Source organism: Molossus molossus, unplaced genomic scaffold (assembly GCF_014108415.1).
Source record: "Molossus molossus isolate mMolMol1 unplaced genomic scaffold, mMolMol1.p scaffold_m16_p_22, whole genome shotgun sequence".
NCBI lineage: Eukaryota > Metazoa > Chordata > Mammalia > Chiroptera > Molossidae > Molossus > Molossus molossus.
The window spans coordinates 25,734,275-25,751,386 of NW_023425358.1; the positions used below are offsets into that span (position 1 = coordinate 25,734,275).

General features: G+C 40.0%; 1 protein-coding gene across 6 annotated transcripts in view; it reads right to left on the reverse strand.

Annotated features, from left to right (window-relative positions):
* Positions 1–17,112, reverse strand: part of CORO1C (coronin 1C) — an 81,161-nt gene that overhangs the window by 44,834 nt on the left and 19,215 nt on the right. For 3 of the 6 annotated variants that reach the window (XM_036276746.1, XM_036276749.1, XM_036276750.1), the window contains exon 2: positions 5,400–5,599. In XM_036276746.1, coding sequence (XP_036132639.1) covers positions 5,400–5,594 — 195 coding nt within the window. In that variant the 5' untranslated portion in view covers positions 5,595–5,599. Of the gene's footprint in view, positions 1–5,399; positions 5,600–6,798; positions 7,004–9,024; positions 9,047–9,082; positions 9,170–17,112 lie in introns of those variants that run through there. The other 3 variants (XM_036276747.1, XM_036276748.1, XM_036276745.1) reach the window with 3 other exon arrangements.

The following is a 17,112-nucleotide window of genomic DNA, read 5'->3' on the forward strand; positions in this document are numbered from 1 at the left end:
GAACAGTCGGGGAAGGGAAAAGCAATTAGGGAAGATAGGAGCCCTCCAATTTGTTCCCTCCATCCAAGTGAATGTTAAGAGATCAGAGCATATAATTCTAACCAACTCCCCTCACCTTTATTTGTTAAAGTTAGGATTAACGGGTTCACTGCGATCTGAAGTTTCAGTGCCTGTGTGCGCGTGTGCACCTAACCACAAAACACTGGTGCGTCTGAATGTCCCACGTGGTTCACAGCAGGGATGGGAATGCCTCAGTCCCACATCACGAGTGTGGCTACTCTCCGCGGGAGAGGCTTGTTCATGCCCACATGGTAGAGTGCACAGGGGACTGGGACAAGGCAGTTGATGCAGTTGTGGGGAAAAAAGATCCCTATAGCCAAACCCACAAAGCCAACTTCTGTTCAGCAAGACTGCTATTATTCAGCCTCTGAAAGACCAAAGAATAAGAAAATGTACTCAGCCACACCTTGAAAAGTCAAACAGAATGGCTGGCCATAGCTTGAAGGAAGAATTACAAAGGAGATCCTGAAGCACAATCGCTCATCTAAATCGCCCCACCTCAGGGGTGAGTACTTCTCCTGTTCCTCTGGCAGTGACCTCTTAAAATCCAGCTTTCTCTAATAAAAAGACCTAACAAAAACCTCATAAACCATACAGTTAAAATGAACATATAGTCATTCCTATGCTTACCTCTTGCTATGTATGTATTTTAATGTATCTGTCCTTATTACACTATTTTTTAACTCCTGGAAGACAGAAACCATGATTCTCCTAGACCTAGAATCTAACCACAAGTCTTATGAGGCTGTGATAACAAGCCCTATTTACTGCTAAACTAGCTTTGAAGAAATTGATGAAAAACCATGTCTTTAAATGGGAGCCTTTCTGCAAGTGTCACAATACATCTTAAGATCAATACATGTATATTCAATATTCATATGTACACAGAGCCCCCCCCCCCCCAATAGCATTACCAATACCAACCTGCCTGTCTATAATGAAAAAGTAAAAAAGCTGGGGGGAAACATTACCAGAAGTCTCTGAGATAGTTAGTTAAAACCATACCCCTAAATAAATAAATTCAATAAACTAAAAAAATACCCATCTCCTAAAGTTCATGTTTATAGTAATCCCAGACTGCTACCATACATACTGGAGCCCAATATACACCTAGAGCATCATTTCCTGCAAGCTTGATTTCAAGCATCACTTCATATTATATGTGTAAATTTGGTTTTTCTTTGCTTTTAAATATTTTTTTTCTTTGCTTTGAGAGAGAGAGGAAGAGAGAGGGAGAGAGAGACAGAAACATCGATGAGAAAGAACAACGACTGGCTGCCTCCTACATGACCCCACTAGGGACTGGGCCCACAAACTGGACCCGTGCCCTGACTGGGAATTGAACTGACGACCTCTTGGAGCATTGGTCAATGCTCAACCAACCACTGAGCCACACAGGCCAGGCAGTTTTTCTTTGCATTTATTTATTTATTTATTTTATTTAAAATGTGGAGGATCGATCGATCGATTGATTGATTGATTGATTTTATCCTCACCCGAGGACATTTTTCCATTTTTTGTTCAGCTATAGTGGGAGGGAGAGAGAGGAAGAGAGAAAGAGAGAAACATCAATGTGAAAGGGACACATCAAGTGGCTGCCACCCGCACGACCAACCAGGGCCGGGGACAAACTGCAACTGAGGTACACGCCCTTAGCGGGAACCGAACCCAGGTCTCTCTGGACCACAGGCCGACGCTCTAACCGCTGAGCCAAACCGGCCAGGGCTTTTCTTCATTTTTAAACTAAAGCAGCCCTTCGTTATAAAACTATTTCAAAGTTGCTAAAATACTGAAGTTGTAGGAATCTCTCTTCCAGGACAGAGCCCTGCATTAGAATTAATGGATGCCCCATGTACTTTGGGTCACCAAATTTATCCTTCAAGGCTGCTAAGAGAAGATAAACACCTCAGCACCAGCAATCTTCTAGAGGAGATTAGGAAACAACCTCAATGACAACTGGATGCAAGTGCTCCTGGAGGGCAGAGATGCTGGCAACCAGGAGACATTCAGTTTATAGATGATCAAACCAACTGAACACTGTGAATAGTCAAAGACAATGAAAGACTTTGTAATGTATAAACATCTATAAAAATGTAAAACTTATGACCCTTATTCAAATATTCATTATTACATCAAAATTATAAGGTAGATAGGTATCAAAAGAGCAGTCAGCAGATAGAAATGTAGTAGGTTTCAACAATGTGGAACACAATTCTATTTTCTAGCAGCTACTGATGCCCAGCTTAGGTAATAACTGGTCAAGAGACAGGGGCTTGGGAAGAAAAGAAAGGGGAGTGTCACCTAACACTTCAGGGCTCCTGGATCAGGCCCTGCCACCAAAGCAGATCCTTCTTAGAGCTCCCTGGCACAGAACTGTCTACAGGGCCACAAGACCACTCTTCTTTGTTGGGCTCAGCCTTGGCTTTGGTGGAAAAGCAGCCACAAATAAAAGGCATCTACTTTCCAAAGTTATGTGTTGGCATGAAGGAGGGAGAAAAAATTGAGCAACAGTATAATCTTTGCTGAATTTGGGTACCAAACCAGCTGTATTAGAAATCAATTTATAACTGAGAACCATAGGAGAGGCTCTTCTGAGATTATCCAGAATTTCCAAGGCAGAAAATCATGTTACAGATAGAGAACCAGAAGATCAGAAGGACAGAATGACATATCCATGTCCCACTGCAAGTTGGTGGCTGAGCTAGGACTGAACCCCCACCTCGGCTCCCCAGTTCCCAGACCCCTGTTCTTTCCTCTATGCCACACTGACCCTAAGGACTAAATACACTTTAATACACAAAAATCCCACCTAGTACATGTAAACCCATCGACGGTAAAAGTCAATAACCTCAAGTGCTTATTTCCAATGGTTGTCACTGGGCTTAGTTTACACCACTGTCACCTCCTTCAAAACAAATTAATATTTAAGGAGCAAAGTCACATAAACAGTATTACAGCCTGAGAGAGACCCTTGAGGCTCCTCCAAAAACCAACACTTCATCAAAACATGATTACTTATTATTTTTTTTAATCCTCACCTGAGGATATATTTATTGATTTTACAGAGGGAAAGAGAAACATCGATGCAAGAGAGAAACATCCATCAGTTACCTCCCAACACACTCTTGACCAGGGATCGAACCCACAACTTAGGTATCTGCAACCTTTTGGTGCAAGGGATGATGCTCCAACCAACTAAGCCACCCGGCCAGGGACAAACATGATTATTTTTAAAACAACTTTATTCTATCCTAATCATTATACAGCTGGTTAAAGAACAAACTACTAAAACCTATTCAGTGTAGGCCACTTAACGCAAGTGAAAATCAAACTGTAAGATCCAGTTAACTTAGGAACTACATATGGGACTCCCTTAAATGGCATAAATGAAAATCACAGTTTCCCATGGTTTGTAAAAGCACAGATGGACCCGTGGAGCCTTCTGAGGATGTGGGACTTGAAGAGAACTGTCTGAACTCAGCGGAAGATTAGCCATTTAAAAGTTTATTTGGGACTTCTTAATGGGCTTGTTCTATTTCTTTGAAACAAACAAACAAAAAATATGTCTTAAGTTTACCTCTCATTCTATACTATAAAAGATGAAATAAAAACTATTCCAAAACAGATTATGGTACTCCAGTGCCTTATCTTGGTTGACAAAGCTCAAATATCTCTCCTCAGCTGGCCACCATAAAACCCACCACAAGTCAGGTTTCCAACTGCTCTTGTTTTTGGTGAAGAAATAAACTAAAATGTTGTGGAGACCAAATATAACTGATATTAAATTCAAACTCCCACTTCAAAATCAGGTTTAAGCACAGTTATAAGAGTGTCATGTATTATTTGCCACTAACCAGCAATGTTCTCCACAGAAATAAAAGTATCATCAACGACTCTGCCAATGAGAAGATACATTTGAAAACACATATCAAATTTGTTCCTTGCCCAGCCGGTGCGGCTCAGTGGACTGTGTGTCGTCCCATGCACTGAGAGGTCCGGGTTCAATTCTCAGTGAGGGCACAGGGCATATGCCTGGGTTTCAGGCTTAATCCCAGTGAGGGGCATGCAGGAGGCAGTTGATCAATGTTTCTCTCTTACATCGATGTTTCTATCTCTCTCTCCCTTTCTCTCTCTCTAAAAAATCAATGAAAACATTAAAAGAAATTTGTTCCTCAAAGGCATCCATCCCCTATTTCTGTAGTGAAATGGTCCTGTTGCGTAATATCACATCAATCCAGTCACTAAAGTACAACTCAGATGTTAAAATACAACAAGTTAGTCATAAGCATCTGAGAGAAAGAAAAGTACAAGAGAATTGGAAGTTTTCCCAGTGAGAATTTTTCCTAAGGAAAAAAACACCAAAATGGGAAACAATACTTTAACAGAAAACCACTGTATTGTAACCATTTTCAGAATCACATGGTCCCGAGTGAGCCGTACCCCTAATGTACATGGCTCGGACTCAGGGAGACCCAGTTCTCAGCAGAGTGGAAGCAGCTGCAATGTGACCCAACACCTGCATCCTCACCAGCACTGAGCCCTTATCATCAGAGCTCAGGACTCACCAAACCAACTTCCCTCCAAAGCTAACGAGAAAACGACTCTTTCCAGGCTCTCTCATCACAGCAATACCCTCCACCCCCACCCCCGATTATTTGTGATTCTGGGATTTCCTGTTAAAACAAGTACAGATTTTTATCTACAATATTCAAGAACAGTCAGAAAATCACAAATCTCCTATCTTCTCCATAATGGAGACGGTTCTCTGAGAAGGGAGGACTGGGAAGCCCACTGAAGTAGAAGGTCACATGAAATCACTTTCAGTAAAGATTCTTTATTTGTACCACTTACTACCACTGTTTAGATCCTATGCTGAAACTTACTGTTATACAGACCTGAAATCTGCAGTACTGGGATCTTTTCTTGAGCTCTCATCCCACTTAACACTAAAAAAAATCAAAACGTCTCAGTCCTCATGACTTCATACGAAAAAGATGATCTTACATATGTCTGCCCATTTAAAAACAAGTGTTTTTAAACTGCACCTTTTGGGGAAATGTTCATGAAAAGTGGATGACTACCAACCAAATCATAAAATTCCTTGCCTGCCCATGCTCACAGCATCATCATCATCATCTTTTCCATCCATGGAGGGCACGCCCAGAACAGAGTTCACTGTTCTGTTTAATGATTCTCTATTAGAGAAAAACCGATGTGGCTGTAAACTATATGGAATGAAACCTCAATTACATCAGAGTCCAATGGTCTGGGCAATCACACAATTCTTGGTGAACTGTCAATCTATTATGTTGAACAGAATGGAAAGTCAGATTACTTACCTTGTGCAAAGGGAGCACAAGGAAGGCGCCTCCCCCACTTGCTTCTATGATTATGGCAACAAATCTGGGATTGACAGCACAAAAGGAACTATCCCAGGTCACTCGAGAAACCCGGATGTCATCATAACACTGGTCATTTTTCACCGCTTGTCCAAATACATGCCGAAACTTGCTCTGTCGTACCACCCGCCTCATCGTGTCTGTAGAAGAACAAAAATTATGTTAAAATCATGAACCCAACTGAAAGCTTTTCTTTTACAAATGAAAAGCTCCAAGTAGAAAAAAAAAACAGAATGGTATGGCATTTTGTCTGCTCTCCTAAAAAGTAGCCAAATGGCAAATCCAAAATTCCTTCAGCAGCACATACCCAGAGAAAACTGAAAAATGCGTCAGGGAAAGAATTACAAAGAAATGAAAAATTCCTAATTCAAGATCCAGAAACTGCTCATCAGTTTTAATTTCAGGAAAAAGATCAAGGCAAAGAATGAAGAAAAATCAAATGCCTTTTAGGACTGGGTGGGAACTGAAAGATAAGTACCTCCAACCCTCCTCTTTTATAGATAAGAAAACTCCAAAGGTAAGTTATGTGATAGATTTGAAGCTCAAGAATCGCCACCCACCGCTCCTCCCCCAGCCCCCAAAAAAGTTAGGATATTGTGGCTTTTTCCTCAGTCTGCCAAGGTAATTTTTCAGTTCTCAGCATTTTCCCCAGACATCAGCACTCTGCTGTCTGAGAACTCTGCCCGCTCACAAGTGTTTCCACAAGACCAACTACATGTAGGGGAGAATCCAAGAAATATCAGCAACCGCCATTGTCTTTAAGGGCCTTCCAACACAGGCCCTGGCCGGTGTTATTCAATGGTGAGAGCAACAGCCCAAGCACTGAAGAGTTGCAGGTTCGATTCCTGGTCCCGGTTCAGGCGAGTGCAGGAGGCAACCAATCAATGTGTCTCACATTAATGTTTCTCTCTCTCTCCCCCTCCCTCCCTTCCACTCTCTCTATAAATCAATGGGAAAAAAATATTTGGGTGAGGATTAAAAACAACAACAAAAAAAGCCTTCCAACACAGGCAATAACAATCAGAGCAACTCAGAACCAAACTGCTGGTGCTGAGTGCTACCAGGAATCTGACTAAGGCAGCTGACAGGTCGAAAGCCAGGTCTTGGAAAAGAGTAGCAAGGATTTAAACGAAGAGTAATATAATAAAAACGGTGTTTAGGATGACAAAAGGTCTGACAGTGGTATACTAGAAAAGGTGCTGGGCTAAGAGCTGTGACAACAAACCAGGCCTGGAAAGTATAAATGACTGTGGCCACAGCAGTTGGACAGAGGAAAGGAAAACCTCAGGGAGGGAAAGTGAAACCAGGATGGGTTTTCACATCAGAGTTGATCATTCACCTGGGGGAGGGGTGCTATTCCTGGGCTTCTTCATGGGTCAATTCAGACTTCAAATTCCACTAGGTTGTCGGAGAGGCATGTGCATAGAAAGCTTTGTGCTTTGAGATCACCAGGCCCTGCCTGGTGAGATTTCCTAGGCTGCGCCCAATGAAATTTTCCTGCCTGCTAATGTAGAATATTCTGCCCATGTTGGCTAGGATAGAACGGGCCTGAAGAAAACATAAGTGGAAATGGAACATGGTCAAACCATAACAACTCAGCTGGAAATCAGTCATCCTGACCCACGTGTACAGAGGAGGGCTAACACCTGTCCGCTCATGCCAAATGGGACGTATGGTAGGCTGTTGCCAATTCCTTCCCTCTCATTCCCTTTCTCGTGGCTCTGAGCCACTGCTAAATGCAGAGGGAGAAAATTTATTTATTTGTTTTTTGCCAGAGCCTCTTTCTACCCTTCCAAGGCATGTGCAAAGTCGCCTCTCTCCAAGCCTGGGGCATGTGGCTGGGCTGAGGCAACAGATCCTTGGCAGGCAGTTGAGCACCCATGTTCCTCAGCCCAGCTGTTGCCAGGCCTTCCAGTTGACTACCAGGACCATACGTTTACAGTACTTGGTAGAGGAGATGGCAAATGATGTGCTTCCATTTGGCCAGGGTCCTTCATTTGTGCAACAGTATGAGTAATTCTCAAGCATGAAGACATAAAGAGCTTCCATGAGGTGGTGAAAACCACAAGAAAAGCACATCTATACAAAAGCCAACGTACAGCCAGCTGGTTTCAGGATCCATTTCCCTACACTTGTACCATCTGTACAAGTTAGCAGAAGCTCAAATGCCCACCAGTACCTTCCAGCAAGTGTTTCAACAGTAAGTTAACATAGAATGAAGGACTGCACTGTATGTCAGAGTTAATATCTTTCATATATAAAGTTTTTACAAATTCAAAACATGAAAATCCCAATAGAAAATTACACAAAGGACATAAAGAGGTAATTTACAAAATGGCATTTATCTCCACTCTTTCCTCAAATCCTAATAAAATGACAGTCAAGGAATAAAACCAGCTATAAACACCAAAAGACAAGAGAAAGGACACTGGAAAAGGGCCTAAGAAAAGAGCAAATGTGACAACAAAATCTTGGAAGATGGAAAGCTATCATACACATGTGACAGACTTAACTGTAAATGTTCTCCACTCAGCTGAGTGTCTCAGGAGGAAAGGTTCATAAAATAATGCCAAGGCCCACTGGAAACCCCAGAGCACTCAGAAGAGAAATTGTGTGTCTCTAAAGAGAGGGGCTTCAGAGAAAACTGAAGCCTAAATCAGAAGCAGCTAAACACCCAGATCACCTTCTCCACTGCTGCACAATCAGAGGACTGCCCCACATCTGCTCTAGCAGAAGCCAAACTGCATGCCCTGGGCAGGATAACATGTAGCACAGGTATAAACAGGTGTCACAATGACAACGTGGTTCTGTACAGAGAAACCTCCCTTATTGCTGGGGCTCCCAGAACACTGGCTGCCAGCCAGGTCCAGCTACCACCCTTCCCAACTGGGAGGAGATCAGACCTCACCACCCACTGTGAGGTCCACCATTCAACCAGCACCCCCAGCCACACAGGTGTGAGGTCAGCTTTTTGTGCCTCCCTTTTGAATGTAAATAGACATTTGAGGAAAGCCTCTAACTTGAAAAATAAATAACTTTTCCTCTTCACTCAAATAAGCTAGATATCATCTAATCTCACCACCAATATAAATATTAATAAATATTAATATAAATATGTGAAGTGCTTTGAATGTGTTCATTGAAAGATATAGAAATCTGCCAGCTCAAATACTTATTTACTTATTTATTTATTTTAAATCCTCACCCGAGGATATTTTTCCATTTATTTTCAAGCACAGTGAGAGGGAGGGAGAAGGAGAGAGAGAGAAAGAAACATCCATGTGAGAGAAATACATCGACTGGTTGCCTCCTGCATGACCCCAACCGGAGCCAGGGACTGAACCACAACAGAGGTACGGGCCCTTGAGCGGAATCGAACCAGCAGCTCTTCGGTCCTGGGGCCAATGCTCTAACCGCTGAGCAAAACTTGCCAGGGCATACTAAAATAATTTTAAAAGTCATTTCTATATTACACACAGTGACAATTTATTTTCATCCTAACTACATGGAGTCAGAATGATATACAGGTTCTATGTATCATCAGATTACATAAACCATGGATTACAGTGTTAGCTGCAGAGCAAAGACAGAAAAGTCGGTGCTTTCACAGTGCTGTGGCTGACCGAGTCAGGCATGTCCCAGGAAGCTTGAAGGGTGGTGTGAGTCCATTCACATCCAAGGTTGAACCGGATCTAGGCTCAGCTGTCCACATGTGGCACAGCTGCTTTTGCTTCAGGCAATAGAGAAAAGCAATTAAGAGGATAGCCTCCAGAGTCATACAGCCTTATGAGTGAGAAGCACAACTGTACCATTTACTTCCTGGCCATGGTTCAGTACAAGCCAATGAATCTCCTTAAGTGTCAGATTCTCTACCTGAAAATGGGTACAATACATATAAAGTTGAAGTGATCATTAAATAAGCACTTGGCGATGGGAGAGTGGCAGGAGATTAATATGTTAAACCACCTTGTGTGGTTAGACACACATATCTAATTACACAATAAATGTCAGCTCTTTTTATCATCCTACAACTTTACATAAATTAACCCATATTCAAATCCTAGCTTTGCCACTTATTAGTAAATTACTTAACCTTTCTGGGCCTCAGTTTTCTGATCTATAAAATGAAGGGAATGGTACCTTTAATAAGATTTAGAAACAACATCTGACAAAGCCCAGGTCCAGGTGGCTTCACCACTGAAGTCTATCAAACATTTAAACAATACCAATTCTTAACAAATTTTTCCAAAGAACAGAATAGGAGGGATTGCTTCCAAATTAATTTTATAAGACCAGTTATTACTCTACCAAAATCAGACTAAGACATAACCAAAAAACTAGACAAATTATCTTTTATGAATATAGATGCAAAAATCCTCAACAAAATACTAGCAGACCAAATCTAGCAACACATGAAATGCATTATACAACATGAGCAACTGGGACTTATCCCAGGAAGGCAAGGTTTGTTCAACATCTGAAAATCAATATAACATATCAATTGAGTAAAAAACAAAATCATCTCACACAGAAAAGCATATGACAAAATCCAACACTCTTGCATGATAAAAATACTCAGTAAACTAGGAACATAAGGAAATTTCCTCAAACTGATTAAAACACACACACACACACACAGCGCTAGCAATATCCAATGGTGAAAGATGCTTTCTCCCTAAGATCATCAGGAACCAGACAAGATGTCTGCTTTTGCCATTTCTATTCACCAATGTACTACAGGTTCTAGCCTGGGTAACTGGGCAAGAAAAAATAATAATAAACAAATAAAAGACACTTGGATTGGAAAGGAAGGAGTAAAACTATCTCCAAATGCAGATGACATGATCTTACATGTAGAAAATCCTAGGGAATCCACTAAAAAACTATTAGAATCAATATACAAATTCAGTAAGGCTGCAGGATAAGAGATCCATATACAAGAATCAACTGTAATTCTGCATACTCATAACAAAATCTGAAAATGAAATTAAGAAAACAATTCCAGGTCCTGACTGGAGAGCTCAGTTGGTTAGATACACCAAGGTTGTAAGTTTGATCCCCGGTCAGGGCACATACAAGAATCAACCAATGAAAGCGTAATAAGTGGAACAACAAATTGATATTTCTCTCTTGCTCTTTCTCTTTGCCCCTCCCTTTTGCTCTCTCTCTAAAATAAAAAATAAAACAAAAAGAAAACAATTCCATTCACAGTAGTATCAAAAAGAATAAAATACTCAGGAATAAACCTAATCAAGAAGGTGAAAGACTCATTTTACTATACTTGGCTTTACAATGCTTCACAGATGTTGCATTCTTTACAAATTAAAATGAAGACCCTCCACCAGCAAAAATACTGCGTATGACTCATTTTATTATGACACTTGCTTTATTGTAATGACCTAGAACCGAACCTGCAATATCTGTGAGGTATGCCTGTATTAAAAACTAAAAAACACTGCTGAAAGAAATTAAAGAAGACACAGTTAAATGAAAAGATATCTCATATTCATGGGTCAGAAGACCTAACATTAAAATGGCAATATTCAAACTGAGCTACAGATTCAATCCATCTCCATCAGAATCTCAGCTGACTTCTTCGTGAAAACTGATAAACTTATTTTAAAATTCATATAAAATTGCAAAGGACCCAAGAGTAGCCAAAACAACCTTGAAAGAGAAGAACAAATTAGGAAGACTCATACTTCCTGATTATAAAACTTAATACAAAACAACGGAAATCAAGACAGTGAGGTATCAGAACAAGAACAAACATATATATCAATGGAATAGAACTGAAAGTCCAGAAATAAATTCATTTAGTCAAGTAATAAAAAATAAATTTAGTCAAGTGATTTTTGACAAGGTACCAAAACCATTCAATGGGGAAGGAATAGTCTTTCTAGCGAATGGTACTGGGATCACTAGATAGCCACATGCAAAAGTTGGACCCTGACCTCATACCATATAAAAAAGTTAACTCAAAATGCACCAAAGATAAAACTATTAAGAACTATAAAAACTATAAAACTCTAGAAGAAAACATATGAGTAAATCTTCATGAACTTGGATCTGGCAAAGGATTCTTTTTTTTTTATCCTCACCCAAGGACATTTTCCATTTTGGGGGGGTTCAGACAGAGTGGGAGGGAGAGAGAGGAAGAGGAAGAGAGAGAGAGAAACATCAACGTGAAACGGACACATCGAGTGGCTGCCACCCGCACAACCCAACCTGGGCCAGGACAAACTGCAACCGAGGTAAATGCCCTTAGTGGGAACCGAACCTGGATCTCTCTGGACCACAGGCCAATGCTCTAACTGCTGAGCCAAACCGGCCAGGGTGGGCAAAGGATTCTTAGATGAGACACCAAAAGCACAAGCAATAAAATAAATAGATAAATTGGACTTCATCAAAATTTAAAATTTTTGCCAGGCCCAAGTGGCTCAGTTAGTTGAGTGCATCCCGTGCACCAAAAAGTTACCAGTTCCATTCCTGGTCAAGAACATAGCTGGGTTTCGGGTTTGATCACCAGCTGGGGAGTGCAGAGAAGGCAACCAATCGATGTTTTTCTCTCACATCGATATTCTCTCTCTCTTCCCCTCCCTCCCTTTCTTTCTAAGCAGGTCCTTGAGTGAGGATTAAAAATTAATTAATAAAAAATAAATTTAAAAAATTTTAAAACTTTTATGCTTCAAAGGACACCATCAAAAAGGTGGGGGAGCCCTGGCCAGTTTGGCTCAGCGGTTAGAGCACCGGCCTGCAGTCCAGAGAGACCCAGGTTCGGTTCCCACTAAGGGTGAATACCTCGGTTGCAGTTTGTCCTCGGCCCTGGTTGGTCGTGAGGGTGGCAGCCACTCTATGTGTCCCTTTCATGTCAATGTTTCTCTCTTTCTTCCTCTCTCTCCCTCCCACTCTATCTGAACAAAAAATGTCCTCGGGTGAGGATTAAAAAAAAAAAAAAAAGTGGGGGAAAAAAATCAACCCACAAAATGGGAAAACATTTTGCAAATCATATATTTGATAAGGCACTTGTATCTACAATATTAAGGAATTTCTACAATTCAATAATAGAATGACAAATAATCTAATTTAAAAATGGGCAAAGAACTTGAATTTTTCCAAGAAAATATACAAATGTCTAATAAGCACATGAAAAAACGCTGCGCATCATCAGTCACTAGGGAAATGTAAATCAAAACCACAATAAAATACCACTTCACACTCAGAATGGCTAGAATTAAAAAGTCAGATAATGCCCTGGCCAGTTTTGCTCAGTGGTTAGATTCCCAGTCGAGGGCACGTACCTGGGCAGGTTCGATCCCCACCCCAGTCAGGGTTGTGCAGGAGGCAACCAATTGATGTGTCTCTTTCACATTGATGTTTCTCTCCCTCTCCCTCCCTCCCTCCCTTCCACTCTATCTGGAAAAAAGAAAAAGAAAAAATATTCTCAGGTGCAGATTAACAAAAAATAAATAAAATAATAAATAAAAAGATAATATCAAGTGTAAATGAGGATACAGAGAAATCAGAACCCTCATACACTGCTAGTGGAAATGTAAAATGGTTCAGTTGCTTTGGCAAGCAATCTGGGTACTCCTGAAATGGTTAAACAAAGAGTTACCATATGACCCAGAAATTTTACTTCGAGGAATATACCCATAAGAATCAAAAACAGGTATTCAAACAAATACCTATACATGAATGTTCACAGCAGTATATTCACAATAGCCAAAGGAAACAAGTCATGTCAGATATCAACTGGATGAATAGAAAAACAAAATGTAACATATACATATTATTTGGCAACACAAAGGACTGAAATACTAATATATACTACAACTTGGATGAACCTTGATAATATTACACAAAGGAAAAGAAGCCAATCACAATAGTCTACATATTACAATTCCATTCATATGAAAGTCCAGAAAAGGCAACTCTACAGACAAAGAAAGTAAGTAAGTGATTGCTAAGGGCAGGGACAGTGCAGTAGGATAAAAGGTTATAGCTAAAGAGTACAGGATTTTTTTTTGAAGTGATGAAAATGTTCTAAAATTGAGTGCAATGGTAGTTGCACATATTTGTAAATATACTAAAAACACTGAACTGTACACTTTAAATGGGTAAATTGCATGGTATGTGAATTATATCTCAATAAGAATTTTTTTTTTTAATCTGCAAAGTGCCTAGCACAGACTCTGATAAACGTTAGCAATTATTATTTAAGAGCCTACTAATAGGTTTCTCTACTCAAGGGGGAAAAAACCCAAATCAATTCTCTACTGATTATGAGCCAAGAATATAATTTTTTTTTCCTTTATTGATCTTACAGAGAGAGGAGGTGAGAGGGAGCGAGAGCTAGAAACATCTACGTGAGAGAACATCGACTGGCCGCCTCCTGCATGCCCCGCACTGCGGACTCGGCCCACAACCTGGGCCTGTGCCCTGACTGAAAATTGAACTGGCAACCTCCTGGTGCATGGCTCGATGCTCAACCACTGAGCCACACTGGCTGGGCCCAAGAATATAATTTTCACATAAGAGGATCAGCATCAGTTTTCAAGGACCCTTTACAGAATTTTTTGTTCTCTCACCTCAGCAAGGTATTACTTAAATTTCCCCTCTAACCAAGGAAACATTGGGAACTATCTCAAACAAGGAAACTCCCCTCTTCCCAAGACAGCTGCCTGCATTAATCAAATAATATTAATGTTTCACCACTTTTTAAAAAATGTTTAGCTATATTTATTTATTTTTTTTTTTTTTATCCTCACCAGAGGACATTTTTCCATTTTTTGTTCAGGTAGAGTGGGAGGGAGAGAGAGGAACAGAGAGAGAGAAACATCGATGTGAAGGGACACATCGAGTGGCTGCCACCCACACAACCGACCAGGGCCGGGGACAAACTGCAACCGAGGTACGCGCCCTTAGCGGGAACCAAACCCGGGTCTCTCCGGACCGCAGGCCGAGGCTCTAACCGCTGAGCCAAACCGGCCAGGGCGAAAAAATGTTTAGCTATAAATTCCCAAATTACAATGTCATACCATCAAACTTAGTTCTTTTATTAAATGCGTTGTCTCAAAAACACAACTAAAGTATCCTTCAAAACGAAAGCATTTAAAATAAATTAATTTAACTCAATTATATTAACAAGAGTAAATGAAAAAATCCAGAACACAAAAGCCCAAGGAAATACTATGTATAATTTTATTTTATTTAAAAGAATTTTTTTTTCCTTTTATTGATTTTACAGAGAAAGGAAGGGAGAGGGAGAGAGAGATAGAAACATGGATGAAAGAAAACATCAGCTGGCTGCCTCCTGCATGACCCCCACTAGGGATTTGCCCCACAACCTGGGCATGTGACCTGACCAGGAATCGAACCAGTAACCTCCTGGTGCATGGGTCGACACTCAACCACTGAGCCACACTCGGGTTAGGTACAATTTTAAATGTCTTATCAGAGTTCAACCTTGAAGAAGTTGCCTACTTATTATGTCTTTCAAGTACAAATTCCTAAAACTGGGGAGGGCCTTTCTGCATTTGGAGGATCATCACAGTATTAAAGGAGGAGGCAATGTAGCAATAAGTCATTCATTAAGCAAATCAAAGAAACGTTTATAAATGTCAAATTGACTTTAGATAGGAAAAAATGCAATGTGGTTTTTAATTTCCACAAAATGTGGGAATTACAAACCTTATATTAGGTCTTATAACATGCAATTTATCATTCTACCCAGATTTCCAGTAAAACTGGGACTACTCTAGAATGGACTTCATTATGATCAAAAATGGTATGTCTTTGAAAGACAATGTGTGGACAGGTTAACAGCATAGGCTCAACTATGAAATGTGCTCTCTGGAATTCAGATGAAACCTCTGTTCTAGAAACATGGACAGTCATTTCCTCAACCCAATTTTCCAGGTGATACTGAAGGACAAAGGAAGAGGATTAAAGGTTAGGTCTTGATTGTCCAGCAACTATCATAATAAATTTCCTTTTTAAAAAATTTATCTTTTTCATAGTCCTTATGCTGTACATGACATCCTCAGGACTTCTTTAATAAGTTTGTAATTATAGAAGTCTGTAATTTTAACCACCATTACCCATTTCACCCCCACCCCCAACTACCTACCTCTGGTAACCATTACCATTCTATTCTGTTTCTATGAGTTTGAGTTTTTAAAAAATTTTAGATTCAACATATAAGTGATACCATACAATATTTGTCTTTCTCGGACATATCACACTTAGCATACTTCCCTCAAGGTCCATCTACATGGTCACAAATGGTAGGATTTCCTTTTTATACTGAAAAATATTCCATCTTATTATTTTATATCTCTTACATTCTTTATTGATTTGTCAATGAACACTTAGGTTGTTTTCGTATCTTGGCTATTGTAAATAATGCTGCAATGAACGTGTAGGTACAGATATCTTTTCAAGATGGTAATTTTGTTTCCTTTGAACAAATACCCAAAAGTAGAGATGCTGGACCATATGGTAGTTATATTTTTAATTTTTTTCCATATCAGCTGTACCAATTTACATTCCCACATACATTTCTATCAGTAAATATACTCCTGTTTTTTTTTAGGTCACACTTTTTTAAAAATATGTTTTTATTGTTGTTGTTTTTTTTCTTTGTTTTTGAGAGAGAGAGAAACAACAATTGGTAGCCTCCCACCTGGGATCAAACCTAGGCATGTGCCCTAACCAGGAATCAAACTGGTGGCCTTTCAATGCACACGATGATGCTCAACTAACTGAGCCACACCAGCCAGGGCAATATACTCCTGTTTTTAGCTTCAAAAAAGGAAAGTATCAGGTTGACTACCCATATTCATGATACTTAACAACTCATCTATGGAAACAAAAACTATTTAATTTTCTTTAGATGTTGGGTGAACATCTCAACCAAGAACAAGCTGCAAAAATAAGGTCTACCTCTATGGTTTAAAGACTTATTTTATAACTGTCAGAAGAAAGTTTGCTAAAAATCATTCTCAGAAGAAAATACATTTAGTTGATAATCCTCAACCTTTAGGTGAGTGTAAAGGCATGCTTCTTGTGGCACTGTCATAATTTATTTCATAGGCCATACATAAGAAATGTGTTGGGTGTTAAGAGGAAAAAATGTGTACAAGACAGGGTGTTTATATTGTGATGGCACCAAATAAAATACACTCAAAACACCTGAGTAAATGTTACTACATTTTCTCTATTCTGTCTACGTCCATTAATCTCACAAAAAATGACCATTATTTTGACATTTCCTTGTTTATTGAGAAGTTATCTGTTTAAAGGTCCCAGCAGATGTACTTCTATAGTTCATATGAAAGGAAACACATCCTGCTAGAGACACATACAGGAAAACCCTGACTAGTAGCAAAATCCTGCTCGGCACATTTGCTGAGACCATTCCAGAGCATCAATTACTCCAGTGCTCACTAGGCTGAGAATGTTCCCTAGCAGGACCAGAGGAAGACTCCAGAATAGCCCAATGGGGAAAGAACTGTTCCCTCTAAACTGCTGCTTTTATGGCAGGCACTTTTTAATGTGGAAGAGATCACAAGTGTTAATAGAAATTGGCAAGTAAAATAACAAATGAGGCAACAAATGTGGTAAACTCAGCTATTTAAATGGCAATCCC